This window comes from Tripterygium wilfordii, chromosome 17, assembly GCF_013401445.1.
Source record: "Tripterygium wilfordii isolate XIE 37 chromosome 17, ASM1340144v1, whole genome shotgun sequence".
NCBI classification, from domain to species: domain Eukaryota; kingdom Viridiplantae; phylum Streptophyta; class Magnoliopsida; order Celastrales; family Celastraceae; genus Tripterygium; species Tripterygium wilfordii.
The window spans coordinates 5,895,092-5,916,235 of record NC_052248.1 but is presented as its reverse complement, the minus strand read 5'-3'; the positions used below and the strand labels follow the sequence as shown (position 1 = coordinate 5,916,235).

The window sequence follows — 21,144 nt, the reverse complement described above, 5'->3', positions numbered from 1 at the left end:
TTCTTTAATTCCAAATCTCCCGTTTTTACTGATTGTGCGCCAACCTTCTCCTCTTTTTATTATTTATTTTTCTATATTTTCAAATCTTTATTTCTTAGATATTTTTTTAGGGTTTTGACTTTATATGGTTTGGACTTGGGTGGGTAATTAGGTCAAGATTTGGGCTTACTTGGAATTGGGCCTTAAATTTGAGTTTATGGGCCCACGGGCTTTTAAACAAAGAAAATAATTGGGATTCTATTTTCCTTGTCTTAATGATATTTTCGATTTCATTTTTTCATTTTTTCTTTTATTATTATTTTTGATCGGACGAAAATCGGTTACTACAACTACCCCCCTTTGTATGTCTTTTATGAAATAAAAGGCAGACAAAGGTGTAGCTAGCTGAGTTTCGTGCGGGAAGGATGAGGAAAGGTGCCCGGGATCACTGTATCCATTCCCAACTTGACTGAAAAAAGTGCTCGGGATCACTGTAGCCATTTCTGGCTTGATTGATAGTGCTCGGGATCATTTGGAGCCATTCTCGGCTTGGCTGATGGTGCTCGGGATCATTTGGAGCCATTCCCTGCTTGGCCATGGTGCTCGGGATCATTTGGAGCCATTCCTGGCTTGGCTAAAATAAGATTTTTTGTTTTGAGAAAAAGTGCTCGGGATCATTGTAGTCATTCTCGGCTTGGTTGAAAAATGTTTTTGTTTGAGAAAAAGTGCTCGGGATCACTGTAGCCATTCCCGACTTGGCTGAAAAATATTTTTGTTTGAGAAAAAGTGCTTGGGATCATTGTAGCCATTCCCAGCTTGGCTGAAAAATGTTTTTGTTTGAGAAAAAATGCTCGGGATCATTGTAGTCATTCCCGGCTTGGCTGAAAAATGTTTTTATTTGGGAAAAAGTGCTCGGAATCATTGTAGCAATTTCCGACTTGACTGAAAAAGAGTTTTGTTTGTTTTGAGAAAAGGTGCTCGGGATCACTGGAGCCATTCCCGGCTTGGCTGGAAAAGATTTTTTTTGTTTTGAGAGAAAAATTTTTTTACAGATGATATTCGGGAGTTTTTGTAATCTCACCTTCACAGAAAGATGTTTCGAGCAAGTGATATGCTTTGATTTGAGGAAAATGACTATGTTCAAGCTGTACCTTTTGCATAAACCTGCCATAATACAAAAAGAACAAATAATATGCAGCAATGATGAATGTAATGACCTATTTTATTCCGATATGAATGTCTCATTAATGAGTGAATGCATGTTCTCTCAAGGCTTTGTCATCCTCAAGCACGCGTACAGTTGCCAATTGCTAGACGAAATCTGCTTCCTTGTAGGGTTTAACTTTCTGACTCGGATTTTCAATGCATCTTCTCTATTTTGATTAGTAAAGGCCTTCACTCATTCCAGAACCCCAACTATTGAACTATCTCTTTTCTTTTTCTTTGCTTATTGGCATGTGTGCCCACTTTTGAGTTCAAGGCTGCCAATTCATCTGGAATTTCTTTATTCATTTTGTTGTGCGCGTCTTATGAATGCGATCTTCTCTTTCCTACTAATGATTACCTCGGCTACAGGTTCTTCATTCAGATCCTTTCCAGTTTAAGATGCCAAAATCCAATCAAATTCCTATAAAGAGTAATGTCCTAATGCACTCTTCACATTTCCTGTCAAAACCTTGTCAATGATAATTTCAATAGTACGGCCATGCATGCCAACTACTGAATGCAAATGATAAACTTTTTGGAATAAGAATTGAATTGGGATATGGAAAAAGATGCCACAAATGACAAAACCGAAGCAACGAATTTCCTCACCAATTTTATTGAAAAGGATGGGTGATAAATCGAAAAACCTTGAGACAAAGATATGTGCAAGAATGTAGAGAAGTCAAAGGAAGAAAGGACAAACTGAGCTTCTCCAAGATGAAATATGTGATAGTTCAAAGATTCCACCAAAACTGCCCCAATTTTGGTGTGCATCCACTTAACAATGATCAAATTTGTCTTGTATGAAGTTGTTTCTAAGTCCTCCATTTCTGCCAACAAAATTCTCATTCTGTTTAACAGACTAACACCTTCGCGAGGTGAAATAGATGATAGCATAAGAAGCGCATCAAAAACTGCCCCAGTTTTGGGTGTGTGCCCAAATAACTGTCCTCTATTCTAGCAACTACGAAGTCGATTCTGCACTCTCTACCGATGTCAATGCGAGATAAATTAACAACCAACATACTCATGTCTCAGCCATCCTTCTTCAAACAATCTGAAACCGGAACTTGCAACCATAATTAAAGTGCCCGTGAAGGTTTTCACTCCAATAAAATTTCTTTGTCCCTAATTTTTGCCTAAAGCGCCCTTTCGGATTTTCACTCTAGCGGGATTTTTTTTGTCCCTAAATTTTACCTAGAGCGCCCTTTCGGGTTTTCACTCTAGCGGAATTTTTATTTTTTCTTTTTTTTTAAGCATAATACCGCCTGAGAACATCGACATTTACTGGGTGAGACAAATCATCACCATCCATCTTTGTCAAAATTACTACTCCACCAGAGAATGCTTTCTTCACCACATATGGTCCCTCATAGGTGGGAGTCCATTTTCCACGGTGATCTTTTTGAGGTGGTTGAATCATCTTTAGTACTAAATCCCCTTCTCTGAAACAACGAGGATGCACCCTCTTGTGATGTGCTCTTATCATTCGTCTTTGATGAAGTTGTCCTCTACAAAGTGCCCCCAACCTTCTCTCCTCAATAAAATTCATATGTTCATATCGAGTTCGGGCCCATTCTATCTCCTCCAAATTGGCCTCCACCACTACTCTTAGCGAGGGAGTTTCTACTTCAATGGGAAGGACCGCCTCTGTCCCATATACTAAAGCGAAAGGACTTTCACCAGTGGATGTACGCACCCAAGTTCGGTACCCATATTAAGCAAAAGGAAGCTTTTAATGCCAGTCTTTGTAATTCTCCGTCATCTTCTGAATAATCTTCTTGATATTTTTGTTAGCTGCCTCAACAGCCCCGTTCATCTTGGGACGATAAGGAGATGAATTATGATGCTTGATCTTGAACTGCTCACAGAAATCATTCACTATCTTGCTATTGAAATTCGTGCCATTGTCAGTAATGATCCTTTCAGGAACCCCATAACGACATACAATATATTTTCTAAAAAATTGGGCGATAACGTTACTTGTCACTTTGGCGTAAGAATTTGCTTCCACCCACTTTGTAAAATAATCAATTGCAACCAGAATAAAGCGGTGTCCGTTGGAAGCTTTGGGCTCAATAGGGCCAATAACATCGATACCCCACATAGAAAAAGGCCAGGGTCCTGCTAATACCCGCAGAGGGTTCACTGGCACATGAGCTTTATCAACATAGATCTGGCACTTATGGCATCTGATTGCATAGTTAATACAATCTTTTTCCATGGTAAGCCAATAATAGCATGCCCGTAATATCTTCCTTGCCATTGAATATCCACTCGAATGAGTACCACATATTCCTTCATGAATCTCTTCCATAGTCTGCTTGGCTCCGTCCGTATCCACGCATCGAAGGAGTACAAAGCTCGAGCTTCTCTTATATAACACATTTTTATCCAAGAAAAAGGAGCTTGAGAACCTTCGGATGGTGCGTTTGTCATTATTTGAGGTCTCTAGAGGGTATTCTCCTTTCTCCAAATATTGCTTCACATCATAATACCAGGGTTTGACATCAAGTTCTGCTACTACATTCAAACAATGTGCTTGAATTTCACGCTTCTCAATCTTGGTAACCTTTGCTTCTTCTCGAGGGTCCATATCAAACATGGCTGCCAGAGTGGCCAAAGCATCTGCCATCTAGTTTTCTTCTCTTGGAATATGATCAAATTCCACACAGTCAAAAAACTAGATCAACTCTTTGATATGCTGATAATACGGGACTATCTTGGCATCCCTGGTTTCCCATTCATCACACAACTGCCTAATCACCAGCTGAGAGTCACCATAAACCTGAAGCTTCTTAATCCCAACACCAATAGCAGCTTGAATTCCCATGGCGTAAACCTCATACTCGGACACATTGTTGGTACATTCGAAGTAAAGTTTAGCAGTAAATGGGGTAACTTTACCCTCTGGAGAAATAAGCAAGCCCCAATCCTATTACCAATGATATTAGAAGCGCCATCAAACAACATAACCTATTTACTCGGATCTTTCTGACTCTCCATCTCTAAGGACAAGATTTCTTCGTCTGGGAACCCTGGATTCATAGGCTGAGAGTTATCGATTGCCTATTCTGCTAAGTAATCTGCTATTGTACTTCCCTTCACCGCCTTCTGGGTAACATACAAAATGTCGTATTCTGACAACAACATTAGCCATTTTACAATCCTCCCCGAAAGAGATGGTTTTTCAAAAATGTACTTGATCGGGTCCATCCTTGAGATCAACCAAGTAGTTGATACAACATATATTGCCTGAGCCTATGCGCAACCCATGCCAACGAACAACAAGTCTTCTCCAACATGGAGTAATTGGCCTCACAACTGGTGAACTTCTTGCTCAAGTAGTAGATTGCATGCTCTATCCTTCCAGATGAATCATGTTGCCATAGCATACACCCCATCGAATTGTCTGATATAGTCAAGTAGAGGATAAGCGGTTTCCCAAGCAACCGGAGGCATCAAGACCGGCGGATTTTGTAAATACTGTTTGATTCTCTTAAAAGCACTTTTACACTCGTCATTACATTCTGACAGGTTATTCTTCCAAAGTAACTTAAATATTGGCTCACACGTAGTTGTCAACTGTGAAATGAACCTAGAAATATAATTGAGTCTCCCCAAGAAACCTCTGACTTCTTTCTCAGTGCGAGGGGCCGACATCTCCATAATCGCCTTCACTTTATCCGGATCCACTTCAATACCTCTCATGCTGACAATAAAATTGAACAACTTCCCTGAGGTTGCCCCAAATGTGCATTTCGAGGGTTTCAACTTCAATTGGTGCCTTCTCAACCTCTTGAACAACTTCTCCAGGTTAATCACGTGATCTTCATCCTCCTTTGACTTAGCAATCATGTCAACCACATACACCTCAATCTCTTTATGCATCATATCATGAAACAAAGTGACCATGGCTCGTTGATAAGTAGCTCCAGCATTTTTTAAACCAAATGGCATGACTTTGTAGCAAAAGGTATCTCATAAAGTGATAAAAGTGGTTTTCTCTTGATCTTCTGGTGCCATCTTGATCTGATTATAATCTGAGAATCCATCCATGAAGGAGAACGCGAAATGTGCAGTGTTGTCTACCAGTATGTCAATTTGGGGTAACGGAAAGTCATCCTTTGGACTTGCTCGATTAAGATCCCTGTAATCCACGCACATCCAAACCTTACCATCCTTTTTTTGGATTGGTACAATATTTGCAACCCATTCGGGGTATTTTGCCATAACAAGGAATCCTGCATCAAACTATTTTTTAATTCATCTATAATCTTTAAAAGCATCTCCGGCTTCAATCTCCTCAACTTTCACTTCACTGCCAGATAATCTGGTTTTAACGGCAATCTATGGACCACTATGTTGGTATCAAGTCCTGGCATATCTTGATATGACCATGCAAAAACATCTTGGTATTCATGCAGCAAACCTATCAATCTTTTCCTATCTTCTCCTTCAAAGGCTGCATCGATCATAGCCTCCTTTTTCTGATCTTCAGTTCCCAAGTTAACAACCTTAGTTATTTCTTTGTGTGGCTGAATTATCTTCTCTTCTTGGTTAACTTGTCTCAACATTTTCGGTGATATCTCAAATTCATCCTCAGTGTCGGAGTCAGATTCAACATTGTTAATGGGTGCCCCAAAATCTGGTTCATTAGGTTCATCTTCTTCATTATCATCAATTTCAATCCTGTTAAAATGGAATGTGTGAGATTTGGAATTTTGGAAGTGATGGATGAAATGAAGTGAATAGATGTGAGAATTTTGAACAAAGATTTTTATTTATGATAAGCATCGCATAATCATCAGAAACATGGGAACATGGAAATATTGAACATGCAAAAATCGTACTATGAAAATTTATCAAAGTAAAGTAAAGACATGCTCATTACTAAAACCCAATCGATGACCATGAGCTGGACCACAGATTATAATGCATATAGAGATTACTCTTAAAGGCTGTTGATAGAAACTGGCAATTCAAAACAAGTATAGCTGTTGAGCTCAAAACCTGGAGGCCGTGGTAGGGCTTAGCAGCAAAGTTTAGATCCTCTTCGACAACAACAATCTTTATTAGTTGGAACTCTCTGAATTGATTACATAAATTTGCAAAAATTGCCCCAATTATATTAGTCGAGCTTTCAAATGAAAATCTGCTCCAGTATCAGTAAATTTCACTTTGTTCTACATCCCTCCGTAAACAGAACTATCATAACTCTCATTTTTCCCCCTTTTTTTCTCTTTTTTTTTTAAATGTGTATGATTTTCTATATATTATGAAAACAACAACATTAGTTCTCATTTATTTTCTTTTATTAAAAATGTGTATGCATGTGGTTATTATTTATGCAAATCTTGTTTTAATTAAAAGATGTATTGAAAATATTACCAAACCAAATTCCAATGACTGTGCCTATGTGAATCATGAGGTATGAAAAGAATGAGTATAATGTTAGAAAAAGGACAAGAAGTATAGTACATAAACAATTGATTTATCGTATATGCAATGATAATGAATAATGTACATGATAGGTATATATGGACATGTATGGATGATAAACGAATGTGCACTTATATATGGACATGTGTAGATAATTTAACAAGTGTACAAGTATATATGGACATGTGTACAACCTAGCTTAACATATACATGACAAGTGTATAAAAGATGTATATGAACATGTGTGATTTAATGAATGTGTATATATATACATGCAATCTAACTAATGTGTCAAGTATATATGAACATGTATGGGTGATTAACAAGTGTATAGGCATATGTGGACAATTAACGAGCGTATAAGTATATATGGCATGTATGAGTGTACAAGTATCTATAGGCATGTATGAGTGTACAAGTATATATGGACATGTATGAGTAATTATGAAGAGTATATGATCATAACCTAGGCTAACATATATATGACAAGTGTATAAAAGATATACATGTGTGATTCAATGAATGTATATATATAGGTATACGTCGAATACATATAAACATGTAAATGCGAAATAAAGGTACAGGGTATTTAAATGTACAGGAAATAAATGGAATTAAGGATAGGAGAATCCCCCATTGTTCCTAAACAAAATCAAGTTTCTACAAATTTCTGAAGGTCTCGAATAAGATCTAAGGGTTATCTAATGTGCATATGGGTGGCATATCTAACTATAACGTGGCTACGTGAGAGGCCACTGGATCAGGTTAGTTCACACCCCATATCTGGAAGTGGAACCCATCCTCCAATATCTTGAAGGAACGTCAATCCAGGAGGATGTTTTTCCTTGCTTACGTGAGGACAAAATCCATCAAAAGCAAAAGATCAACCCTCACTAATCACTAGTAGGACCTAGGTTTTATAGGCCATTTGTGTGCATGTGAATAGTGATGTGTGTTCGGGGGATCATACCATATCCTTAACACCACTCAAATACTCATATTTCATAAAAACCAAAAATCCTACAATCACGAACAAACACATTAGATCCCACAAATCTATACAATAAAATAAACAAATGAGCCAAAATAGGAAAACACCAACACAAAATGGTTCGACCCCTTTGGTACAACAACCAAGATCCCCAGTGAAGACGCCAACTGAAGCAACCGGCATGAAAAACAATGAAGTCGCCACCAATTGATTTTTAGGATGCAATTGGACATCCTTTCTGGTCTACGAGAAAAATGAGCAAGGGGGTCTATTGAGCATGGGGAAGGTGTTAGGCACCCCACAACTCCCGAAAATGGTTACCTTTGAATGTTTTCCTATTTAGCTCTAATTTGTTTTTGAAATTCCAATTTTGATGGGTTTTATTGGAATGTGATGAAAGATCCACTTGGAGTGCCCTTGAAGAAAAAGGTGCACGGGATCACTGCGGCCATTCCCGGCTTGACCAAAAATGAATAAAAATCCCACTTGGAGCGGGTCTTGATGATTTAAAAAAGGTGTGCACAGGATCATTGGGGCCATTCCCGGCTTGGCCAAAGATTGGATAAAATCCCACTTGGAGTGGGTTTGGTAATTTGAAAAAGGATGTGCACGGGATCATTGGGGCCATTCCCGGCTTGGCCGAAATGTTTGATGAAAAATTCCACTTGGAGTGGGTTTTGATATTTTTGAAAAAAAGAATTTTTGGATAGGGTTTGATCGAAAATCCCACATTGGAGTGGGTTTCGATATTTTTGAGAAATGGATTTTTGGGGACCGAATGATGTACCAAAAAGACCCACAATCAAAGAAAAATGTTCAATTCAAGCCTTCCTCACAATTATGTTCTGTATGAGAAAAAAAAAAGAATTCATTTAAGGCTCATTGAATGGGTCAAATATCTTTAAACTCACATTTGAGTCCTTAAATAAATTCTCCTAATCCCTAAAAACGTATTTGCTTTCCGGATCCACGAAATCCAAATGTTTTGAATGAATGTCAATGGAATCCCAATATCTTGAAGGCTCCTTGGTATTTAAACAAAACATAAGGATTCCATAATTTAATCTTGATATGTTTATTAATGTGAGACGGCTTGGATTATTCCTATGACTAACGCGTTGCATTTATTTTCATGGCACTCAAACAATCTTAGCATAGGTCTAAGGCATGACATAATGTAAGAAATCAAAGTCCTAAGCATGCATTCTAATGCGATCATCATTCACAAAATCAATCTTTAATGTCTATATGCTGCTTCTAGCATCCTGTAATATTATGTATGTATTTTTCATTATTTTCCACTCCACTATTACATTTTACAATTATGTACAAAAGAAAAATAAAAGGTACAAATATTATACAACAATTCAAATATTGCCCATAGGCCATCCATTGCTTAAATCTGGTCCAGGACTTTTAAGTGTGTCCTCCAACCCAAGTAGGATCAAGCGCGGTCCAAACCCAACAAATCAAACACAAAAATGGGTCAATTGGGTATTCAAATCTAATATCAAATTCAGATTAAATTAAGTACAAATACACATACATTATAAACATGTGAACTGACATGTATACATACACAAATGCATATACATATACATATATAAACCTGTACATATACATAAACATATATACCCGTACATAATAAACCTATATATATATACAAACACATGTACACAAACTACATATACACACACATATTGAGCATATATGCATACACGCACACACCATATATCACCAGATGGAATGGAACCCAAGCCCTCATTATGAATCAGATTTGGCAACATGAACATATATAGAATAAGTTCTTGAACCAGCCCTATGAATTGGATAGATAGGAACAGAGACCAAAGAAAACAGAGAATCCGGGAGTGATAGAAACGTATCATTTCCCGTTCAAGAAATGGAATCCGAGAAATGCAATAGAAGCCAATCAACAAAACCAGATTGTCACCAAAGCAAAGAGACAGAAGATGATAAAGATTTGTACCGATATTTACCTCTTCTGATTTCCCTCTCCTCTGGTTCTTCTTCTCCAGTGGCAGTGGATCCATTTCCCAAAACCTATTTGTCTACTAGTGTGCAACGACTGCCATTGTTCTCTCCAAATCTCCTCTCTGTTTTCTTTCTTCTTCCTTTTTTTTCTCCTCTCACCCGGTTGCTCTTTTTCTCCTTTAGCTTCTTTTTTTTTCTCTTCCCCCCGAAAAACCTCTCTCTTTTCTCCTCCGTTTCTTTCTTTTGCGCCCCCTTTTTACCCTTTTTTCTGCCACCTTTTCTCTCCCTCTCACATTATCTCCTCTCTTTTTTCTGCCAAAACCTCTCCTACTCTATCACCTTTCCCACACGCTATCTCTGTCTCACGTCTCTCATTTTAATCAAAAACCCAAAACCTTTGTTTTGTCTTTTTCCTTTATACACGGCACACATTTCACCTTTTCTTTTTCATTTCCTTTTTCTTTAATTCCAAATCTCCCTTTTTTACTTATTGTGCGCCAACCTTCTCCTCTTTTTATTATTTATTTTTCTATATTTTCAAATCTTTATTTCTTAGATATTTTTTTAGGGTTTTTACTTTATATGGTTTGGACTTGGGTGGGTAATTAGGTCAAGATTTGGGCTTACTTGGAATTGTATCTTAAATTTTGAGTTTATGGGCTCACGGGCTTTTAAACAAAGAAAATAATTGGGATTCTATTTTTCTTGTCTTAATGATATTTCCGATTTCATTTTTTCATTTATTATTATTTTTGACCGGACAAAAATCAGTTACTACAATAATCAATAAGAAAATTGGGTAATTTTTCATTAAATAGTCCTAAAATTTTTTTCACTGAATTTGGACTATAGGACACGTTCGGACTTACTGTTAGCGCTCGAGCAGAATCGGAAGATGAACATCACCAACTTGGTAGAGAAGAAGCACAGGAGCGGGATCCAGAGGTTGCTTGATCGAAAATGCAACTGGACGGATTTTAATTGCGGCGCCCAAGTTTTGTTAAGAATATGATTTATTTTTTTGGTTTAATTGTACTTGATTTAGGAAAAAGCTAATAGGGTTTTGACCTAAGGAAACTCAGGAAATATATAAAGGGGTCTTGTCACATATTCAACGAGAAAAAGGAGCATGGCCACATACAGATCTAGAAAGAGAGAGCTTATATTTATTTTATTTTTATGAGTTTTTATGAATTTTTCTAACGTAGTATTATTATTTTCTTGTATCACGAGGAACTACACCTTTTTGTTAGGGTTAATTATAATTATAGATTTTTATATAGTTGTGAGTGTGATAGTTGAGGTGGGCCTCAAATGAAGCCAATATGTGGACAAGCATGATTTCATGTCATGCTGTTTGACCCATCAGAAATGAGACATTAAAAAGTTGTTGTGTCCAAATTTAAATCCATGTGCCATCAAATTTAGAAAATCTAGGATCCATGAACAAGTGAATGTTGTTAATTGCAATTGCTCTTACATCCTCAACTTTTGAAAAGCAATTAATCCTAGTAGTAGCAATTTTGTCCCTTTTTGTCAAATTAATCTTATCACCGGAACAACCACCACCAACAGATTAAAACAATAAGATATTGACAGAAAAACCACATAAAGGTTCGTTTTTTCATGCTTTCACTCCATAAGTCCTTTCTTCTCTACTTGTTCTTCCTCGAATAATCTCAAGGAACAAACAATATCCATAGCTTGCCTAGACTTGAGAATTTGGTGGAGAGTGTCGCAATGAAAATTTAGCAGAAAATTGACGGCAGCAACTGAGACCAAGAAGACGAAGAGTAAGAGGAGCAAGAAAGAAAGAGAGTGAGGTTGCACTGAAGAAGCGCCGTGTCCCACTCGCTCTCTCTCGGACACACATGCAGAAAGAGCGACACAGGACAAAAAAGGAAATGGGCTTTGACCTTAAGCCCAAATAAGTCATACAAAAGCCCAAGACCAAGCCCTAGCCCAAGCCCAAGCCCAAGCCCGTCGTACCAACTAGAGCCTACACAAACAAAATAAAAGAACCTCAACCTCTAATGGCCCACGCATGACGCATCTTTGGCTTTGAGACTTGAGAGAGAGCAGGAAGTGAAGAGGAGACATGGCGAAACAGCTGGGAACCACAGGGGAGTTCTTCCGGAGGAGAGACGAGTGGAGGAAGCATCCGATGCTGGGCAATCAGCTGCGGCACGCGACTCCTGGCCTTGGAATCGCCCTCGTCGCCTTCGGCATCTATCTCGTCGGCGAGCAAGTCTACAACAAGCTCTATGCGCCTTCTCATCACCATTCCTCTGCGCCTTCACAATCTCAATCTCACTGATACCGAGTCACTCTTCTCAATTTGAGGTACTTCGCCTAATTGCGATTTTGAGTTTTATGGGTTGTTTGTTATGTCTGCAAATGGATTTTGTCTATACTTATATGGTTCGATGATATAGGTCTGTGTTCATATCCTCGTTTTGGTAAAAAATGTGTTCTTTTTTTTTTGTGGCGTGTATGCTTTATATTACGATATCTTCAATCCTACTGCATTGTGGATCGGGATTGCCATTTTGTGAGAAATTGGGGTTTTCTAGTCGGTGTTTTGATTAACTTAGTGATCTTGGTCAGTAGTAAATCTGCTAATTTTATTATAAATTAGAGCACTTTCAGGACTCTGGATTATTTTCTGAATTTTTTTATAGATGACAAGGTAAATGGGCAATCCTCTTTTATAAAATATGGGTGTTATTGTATTTATTTCATCCATTGTTATGTCTTAATATATGCTTATCCTGAACTGATCCTTGCGATTTTATTACTTTGAGTTAGAATCCACATAAGGTGAAGCCCAACTCAATGGGAAATTAGGAACTTATTGCTTTTCCACTCCAGTGATCTGTATTTTTTAATTAGCAAGTATATCATGGCTCTAGTGGAACTGGTTTACTTTATGTCTTAGTTGTTTGATCTTTTTCAGCTTTGATGGCTGTTTTACTTCTTTTGATGGTAGGAGAGTTATGTTGCAGCATGATAGTTTACTTTTCATTGAATTTTAATGAAATTGAGTCTCTATTGTTTAAGGCGTTGGGCTTGCTTTTTTAGCTTCATATGTGGATATGTGCTTTTATTATGGTTTAAAATGCTTGATGCTTTGATTTTGGGATTGCCTTGATCTTTTTCGCCTTCCCTGAATATTAGCATGGTGGGACTTGTTCTCCTGTCACATCATGTAAACATGGTTTCATTTGCTAATTATCAGTTATTGATCTTTATGGGGTTGTGTGGAACACTGGTTTATTTGTTGATATTACTTGGATGCCTTACCTACGTCGTGTGGGGAATCCATCTGGGGCTTTCTGGTGGTAAGTCTTTCATATTTCTTAAAGGACATTGACTACAATATGGGAAGTTCATATATTGTTTTACTGAAAATGAGTCTTTCTGCTTCCCCTTGCTTCAGTAAGGGCGATGCAGGAGCTAAAGAGCTCTCGAAAGAGTAAATATCTACACAACGTAGATTCATAGCCTACCCACAAGCTTATAGATCCTTTTATAGCTAGGATTTACTCTTATTTTTATTTTTTCTTAAGTTAGTTTACTATTGGGTCCTAAGTTTCTTTCAAATTTCATTCTAGGCTTATTATCGGAATTTACAGGATTGCTGGAATTTCAAAATTATTAGGAAAAGAGTTTTAGTCTTTTATTATATTAAGTCAAATCCTAGTTGAAGTTGGAGTCCTATTAGTTATGAGTACTTTTAGAAGTTACTACTTTCCTTAAAAAATAAAACGCTAATGGGATTATGAGTTAGAGTCATATTAATAGCTGTGTAATCTCTCATTTTTTGATGATGAATGAATGATATTGAGATTAGTTTCTAGCATGTGACTTGCTCTTTAATTGTGTGATGCAATCTTCCTTTGGTGTGATGCCGAGGAACCTAAGTGTGATGCTTAGGTTATCTTTTATTTTCTTCGTTTCTTATACTTTCCCTACAATTTTTCAGATCTGATTCTAGTGTTTAAAATCCTGCTTTTGAGTTCTTTCCAACCCTAATCATCCAAAGTCCTTGATTTAACTGTAATTGGTTAAAATCACTCTCAAGAAACCTTTAATACAAGGTTAGCAAAAGCTATCCTACGTCAACGGGTCATTTACCTTCATTTGTGTGGCTCCTCTACATTCTTGTGTGAGCTTACCATTACCACTATATTGAGGCTCTCAAATGATACCACAATGAATGCATTTCTTAGTATCCTCCAAAAACCGCTTTCTTTTTCTTTTCTTTTTTCTTTACCTCCATTTCCAATCACTTGGTTGCTGCACCTCTATGCGCTTCCTAGAAGCCATTGCAGTTCCCTATGCCACAGGCAGTGGCGGAGGTTACATCGTATTTTTGGTGGGCCCTACTAAAAACACATGTATGTACAAAATTATTGTAATAATTTTAGGGGGCAACCAGGGAAAATTTATTCTAATATTTTAATTTTAGCAATATACCATAAACTCTATCAAAGAACTTGTAAAATATCCGCCACTGCCTTATGGTTTATACCATTCTTGGAGTTCTGCTCCTGCATCATGCATTCCTCTTTGGGTTTGGGTTCAAGAGTCATGCGTTTTGGAGTTTTTTTTTTTTTCTACCAAGACAGGTTCAAATGTTTGTTGACTATAGGGGATTTACCAAGAGCTGCATCCCCCATTCACTTGTACCACTATTTTTTTAATGTCTTGCCTTAAAATCTATATGTTGATTGGTTAGGCAAAGCTAAGGGGAAAAAAAAAATCACAAAGGACCCATTAGCTTATGTGGAGGGGCGCGTATAGTGTTGTAGTTCCACTGTAATAATATACTCTCACATTAAAATTTTGTTCCATCTACTCCAGAATTTCTTTCAACTACGATACGATTTCTCTGTTTGCTCTGTGTGTTCATACCAGTAGAAGGGTTCAGGTATCATTTCTTAAAACAGGATGTTTATTTTTTTTTGGATTAGATGGATAGGAAGGGAGAGGTAGGTGTGCAATATATCTTTTAAATTCCAGTTTTTTTGTGATTCAATCTGAAAATCGATTTGCCTGTTATTTTGAACCAACTTGAATGAAATGCTAATGGGTTATTTAGTTGAGAATTTATTCCTTGCTTCAGAACATGTGCTTGACTGCAGTACTGTTTAGTGTTTAGGATGATTGAAATCTGAATAGTGAAAGTATTTTGATTGTATACTCTTCTTTAACCACGTTTTTTAACTGTAATAAGGCAGTTTCCATTACTATCTATCTTGCAATTTCTAACAAATGGCTAACATGGCAGATGAGGGCATGGTGGAAGGACTGAGCTTTTACATGTTTCAATTTATCTTTTTGTGGATTGCTTCAATAAGCTCTCAATGAGTACAAGCTTCTTTAGAGTTAATGATGTCCCTTTGTGGAACTCATGGTAGAGATGTTCTGTTAGTGTCTGGTTCACTGTCTCATTACGTGAAAGTCATCAGATGTTGTGAACGTATTGCATAAGATTTTACTTCTTACATTCACATTGTGTTTTAAATTGTGCTTTGCATGGTGCAAAGATATGGTTTTAATTGCAATTTAAATGCTTGTTATTTGAGTGATCTGACAGACTCTTATTCTCGCATCTTTCAATAGCTGGTTGCTATGTAATAGACCCGGACTTTCTTTTATACCTTAACTTCTTAGTCGGGTGGTAACCAGAATGCTGTATGTATGAAGTCTTTCAATATGGTTTCTAACAATGCGTGCAAGGGCAGAGCCAGGAAGTTATATCGAGGTGGGCTAATATTAAAAAAATATCAATTTGATCTGCTCGAAAAACTATTGCGGGGTCCCCTGCTTCTTGAAATTTTTTAGAGCTATTTACTATCCGTAGTGATAGTCATCCATAGGATTAGTATACATAAGGGGCCATAATGACATGGCATGCTGACTGTGTAGGTTATTGGGCTGTTGACTGTGTAATTTCAAAATTTGAAATTTTACAATTTCCAAGACCAAAACCTCAGTAAGAGTTTCTACCAAAACTTACCCAAAATCCTCCCAAAACCTCCGAACTCTTTACACCACCGACGACAAGAAATCGACTTCGACAACTATCCTCCGTTACAATTCCCATGGACTTAAAAGTGTATTTATCATTTCTGGCAAAAATCGAGCTATTTGTGGTCGGGATTTGTGGAATTTTGCTTCATATTATAGAACTTTGATTCAAACAACAATGAAGCACAATCAAAGGTAAAGTTATGAACTTTGAGGGTTTTATTTGTGTTAATGAACTTACTTTGGAGATGATTCTACGATGTTTTGTTTGGGCGTACAATTCATGGTATTTAGGTTTTAAACTTTTTTTGGTATTTTGGAGATTTGATCCCTAACTCAAGAAACAGTTAGGTTACGATTGTCATGGTGAAATTAATTTGTTGTTTCACTTTATTGATTGTCCTGTTGAAATTGTTTGCCTAAACCCAAAAGAAATACACTGGCATCTTGTTTAAATGTTGAAAATAGATGTAAATTGAGTGGAAGTTTGCTGTTTGAGGGTATTGATTTGGTTGTTTGAAAATTATTAGGCAAAGACCAAAATAATACACTGGCATAGTGCATTATGTTATGGTTTAAATTATACTTAAATATACTATCAATTTGCATAATGTAATTGGGTTGAATAGTTTAGTTTGCTTGTTTTGTTTCATTTTTTGGTTGGAATAAATGTCTAATTACACTATCAATATGCATAATGTAACTGAGTTGCATAGTTTAATTTGATTGTGCTGTTTCATTTTTTGGTTTGAACAAATATTTATTTACACTGCCATTTTTGCATAATGTAATTGGGTTTAGTATTTTAATTTGTTTGTTTTGTTTCATGTTTTGGTTGGAAAAAATATCTAACTACACTGTCAGTATGCATAATGTAATTGGGTTGCATAGTTTGCATAATGTAATAAATTTCTTTTTATAGGATGGCCAAAACTACATCGACAAAGAAAAAACTCATCCTATTACAGTACCGATCAAATTTGCAAAGGAAAATGTCACTATTGAGAAGCGTACGCTTGAAGAAGAGACATAAAAAGTGTTTGCAAATGACACATTTTTGGAATTTGTACAAAGTGTTCAAGGAGGAAGATCATATGGATTTAAATACAAAGAAGTATGATCTGATTGTACGTGACATTATTGGTACTTACAATGACAAGTGTAGCCCTTTTATTATCGGAAATAAGAAAGTTTCCCTAACAGAGAATGATGTATATTTGATTTTGGAGTAGTATCTGAAGAGATTCCATTGAAGATAGGACGACACAAGACCGGAAGTTTTAGAATTTGTGAAGAGAAGGTTTAAGGGCATTCCGATGAAATCACTTGACATTAAACAAGTAATAGATGATGCTTTGCTAGGGGAGTTAACTGAGGACACAGAAGATGTTGCGTGATTGTTCGTGCTATACACGTCTGACGTTGTTCTTTTCAACATAAGCAGATATAATATCATGGGTTTTCATCAAATTTGTTGATGTTCTGGAAGACATGAAGAAATACAATTGGTCGCAAACCATATCAGAAAACCTATTGCAATCAATTAAGAAGAACAAAAAAGAAGCAAACAAAGTGATTGGTCGTGCTACTTTGATGTTGGTAAGTAATAAATACATTATGTATGAGTATTCATTTATGTTTATTTATATTGACAGTGTAACTGTATTTGCATGTAATATTGGTTTTGAGAGCACTCTACTGTGTTGACCCCTTCCGAGTCTGGTGTGTTCCTAAGGTTCGTCAAATGGGATATAAGTGAATGGTCAAAGAATTTCAAAAACAATATATACGAACATTAGTGGGGCAAAGGTTAGTAAATGATGTCAGTGTACAGTATTACATTTGAGTAATATTTGTCTAATGTACAAATTCTTAGATGCACGAGATTACATTAGCAGTTTAGAAAATGTGCGAAATATATAATTACATTGTCAATTTTATAGTGTAATTATTATATGGTATTATTAAATTGTCATAATGCATAGTGTAATAATTTGTTGATCTGCATTCATTAAATGGTGATTGGATTGCATTCATTAACTCGCAGCATTGTTTTGTGGAATAACTCATCGCATTCAATCACCTGTTAATGAATGCAAATCAACGAGTTATTACACTATGCATTATAACAATTTAATAATATCATATAATAATTAAATTATAAAGTTGACAATGTAATTATATATTTCGCACATTTCTTGAACTACTAGCGTAATATAGTGCATTTAAGAATTTGTAAACTAGACAAATATTATTGAAATGTAGTACAATGTTTTGACGTCATTTACTAACCTTTGTCCCCATTAATGTCCGTATATATTGTTTTTTGAAATTCTTTGGCCATTCACTTACGTCCCACTTGACGAACCTTGGGAATACACCAGAATTAGAGGGGGTGAGCACACTACAAAATCAATACTGCATGCAAATATAGTTACACTGTCAGTGTAAATAAACATAAATGAATACTCACACAAATGTATTTATTATTTACCAACATCAAAGTAGCACAACCAGTCACTTTGTTTGCTTCCTTTTTGTTCTTTTTAATTGATTGCAATAGGTTTTCTAATATGGCTTGCGATCAATTGTATTTCTTCATGTCCTCCACAACATCAACAAATTTGATGAAAGCTCATGATATTGCATCTGCTCTTGTTGAAAAGAAAAAGTCAGACATGTGCATAGCACAAACAATCATGCTACATCTTCTGTGTCCTCGGTTAGCTCCCCTAGTAAAGCATCATCTATTGCTTGTTTAATGTTAAGTGATTTCATCATCGGAATGCTTTTAAACCTCCTCTTCACAAATTCTTAATCATCCGTCTTTTGTTTCGTCATATCTTCAACATAATCTCTCTAGATACTACAAAAATCAAAGATAGATCGTTTTCTATTAGGGAAACTTTCTTATTTCCGAGAACAAATGAGCCACGCTTGTCATTGTAAATACCAATAATGTCGCATACAATCAGATCATGCTTCTTTGTATTTAAATCCATATGAACTTCCTCCTTCAACACTTTGTACAAATTTCAAAAAGGTGTTATTTGCACATACTTTTTATGCCTTTTCTTCAAGTGTACGCTTCTCAATAACGACGCTATCCTTTGCAAATTGGATCAGTACTGTAATGGGATGAGTTTTTTCCTTTGTCAATATAGTTTTTGCCATCCTGTAAAAAAAAATTATTACATTATACAGCCCAATTACATTTTGCATACTAACAGTGTAGTTGGATATTTTTTCCAACCAAAACAAGCAAGTTAAACTACTAAACCCAATTACATTATGCAAAATGGCAATGTAGATAGATATTTGTTCAAACCAAAAAATGAAACAGAACAACCAAATTACACTATGCAACTCAGTTATATTATGCATATTGGTAGTATAGTTAAATATTGATTCCAACCAAAAAATGAAATAAGACAAGCAAACCAAACTATTCAGCCCAGTTACATTATGCAAATTGACAGTGTATTTAAGTATAATTTAAACCATAACGTAATGCACTGCACTAGTGTAATATTTTGGTCTTTGCCTAGGAATTTTCAAACGGCCAAATCAATACCCTCAAACTTCAATTATATTTGCAACATTTAAGCAAGATGCCAGTGTATTTCTTTTGGGTTAAGGCAAAGAATTTCAATAGGACAATCAATAAATTGAAACAACAAATCAATTTTGACATGACAATCGTAACCGAGCTATTTCTTACGTTCAGTTTAGGGATCAAATCTATAAAATACAAAAAAAAAATTTAAAATTTAAATACACTACCATGAATTGTATACTCAAACAAAACAACGTAGAATCATCTCCAAAATAAGTTCATTAACACAAATAAAACCCTCAAAGTTCATAACTTTATCTTCGATTGTGCTTCCTTGTTGTTAGAATCAAAGTTCTACAATATGAAGCAAACTTCCACAAATAGCTCGATTTTTGTCAAAAAATGATAAATACACTTTAAATCCATGATGGTTGTGATGGAGGATAGTCATTAGTGTCGATTTCCTGTCAATCGGTCGTGTCAAAAGGCTGGAGCTTTTGGGAGGATTTTGGTAACGTTTTGGTAGAAACTCTTACCAAGGTTTTGGTTTTGGAAACTATAAAAGTAGCTGGGAAAGTAAATTTCAATTTTTGAAATTAAACAGTCAGCAGTCCAATAACCTACACAATCAACATGACAATGTCATTATGGCCACTTATGTACAGTAATCCTATGGATGACTATCACTACCGTAATTCTTTTGTTTGAATAGTTTATAAAAAAATAACAAGAGGAATTTGAAGAGCATTGAAAGTAAAATTTCATTAAATTTATGTCAAAATATTTTTTTTCTTTTTTTTTTAAAGATCATAAACCTAATTGTAAGCTGCCCAATAAATTAGGTAATTGAGACTTGTAGGTACTTAGACCACTATAAAGATAGAGTATAATCAAGAGGGTTGAAAAGAAAAGAAAAAACTGAGAAACACAAACATAGACGATAATTGCTACACTTCTGGATGAAATCTTATGACACCAGACATCGCTGGACAACTGTCGAACGAATCCTACTCCACTGGACTACTTCGGGTAACAAAAACTTAACAGAAAAATCATACACAGATTGCAATTGGATCTACAGTAAGGATCTTGGCTTCCTCTTCAATAAGAGAGGTTGATCAACCTCATGTCTAAAATCTCATCACTATAAAACTAAATATATGTTGTCGAAGCACGCCAAAAAGGTCGATGATCGAAGATCGTGACAAATGGAGGAGATCTATAGCTGGAGAAGGAGAACCCTGCAAAATCCTTATTCAACACAAAAACTTGTAAAAAATTAAACAGATCTAGATTGAAGGGTAGATCAAACCCATGGGAGGAGGAGAAAGAGGTAGGGAAGAGAAGAAGAGACGGATCTCTCCTCTCCAATGGTTTTGAAGATGGGAGTTGAGAGGTTGACTCAGTGATAATGGCTTGGAATTTTGCAGTTTTTATTTATTTAGGGTATGTCAAAATACTTCCTTCTCCAAATGAGGTCATTTGAAGTTTAGATTATCTATAACTTAAAAATCAATTTTAATTCCTTTATTTTCTTCTATGATGACTATCCAAACAAGAGAAATAACAAATAGAGGGAACATTATTATACCTTTCCTTCTCCCCAATTCTTTTAATCCAAACACACTCTTATAGTTTCACATTTGTTAAAATTAATTAACTTCATTTCAAGAATTGGAAATATAAGGGGAAGGCTAGACCTGGCAAGCGAATACCTGCTTCTTGTGGCAAGCATAACCCTTTGGCTCATTGGTTCATACTAAATCTTACTTTTGTTCAGGTATGTTTTGATACAAATTATGCTTGTTGTGTTTGTTGTGTTTAGTATGTATCTATGATCAAATTTCTATGGTTGTTAATGCTATATGATTAAGTTTATTATGTGTTCATAATGTCTAATGCTTCCTTGCATACTCCATTCATAGTTTTGACTAACTTC

The 21,144-nt window shown here is 36.0% G+C and overlaps 1 protein-coding gene across 2 annotated transcripts; it reads left to right on the top strand.

Moving 5' to 3' along the window:
• The first annotated feature begins 11,650 nt into the window (after positions 1–11,650).
• LOC119981773 (NADH dehydrogenase [ubiquinone] 1 beta subcomplex subunit 3-B-like) lies at positions 11,651–16,850 on the top strand. 2 transcript variants are annotated; one of them, XM_038824902.1, is made up of 2 exons: positions 11,651–11,956; positions 16,572–16,850. In XM_038824902.1, the coding sequence occupies exon 1, from the start codon at positions 11,712–11,714 to the stop codon at positions 11,928–11,930; it is 219 nt and encodes a 72-aa protein (XP_038680830.1). In that variant the 5' UTR covers positions 11,651–11,711; the 3' UTR covers positions 11,931–11,956; positions 16,572–16,850. The 2 variants fall into 2 exon arrangements, 1 of the variants encoding a protein (XP_038680830.1); XR_005464248.1 differs by lacking the exon at positions 16,572–16,850 and adding an exon at positions 14,907–15,209 and having other exon boundaries at positions 11,662–11,956.
• Positions 16,851–21,144: the final 4,294 nt, after the last annotated feature.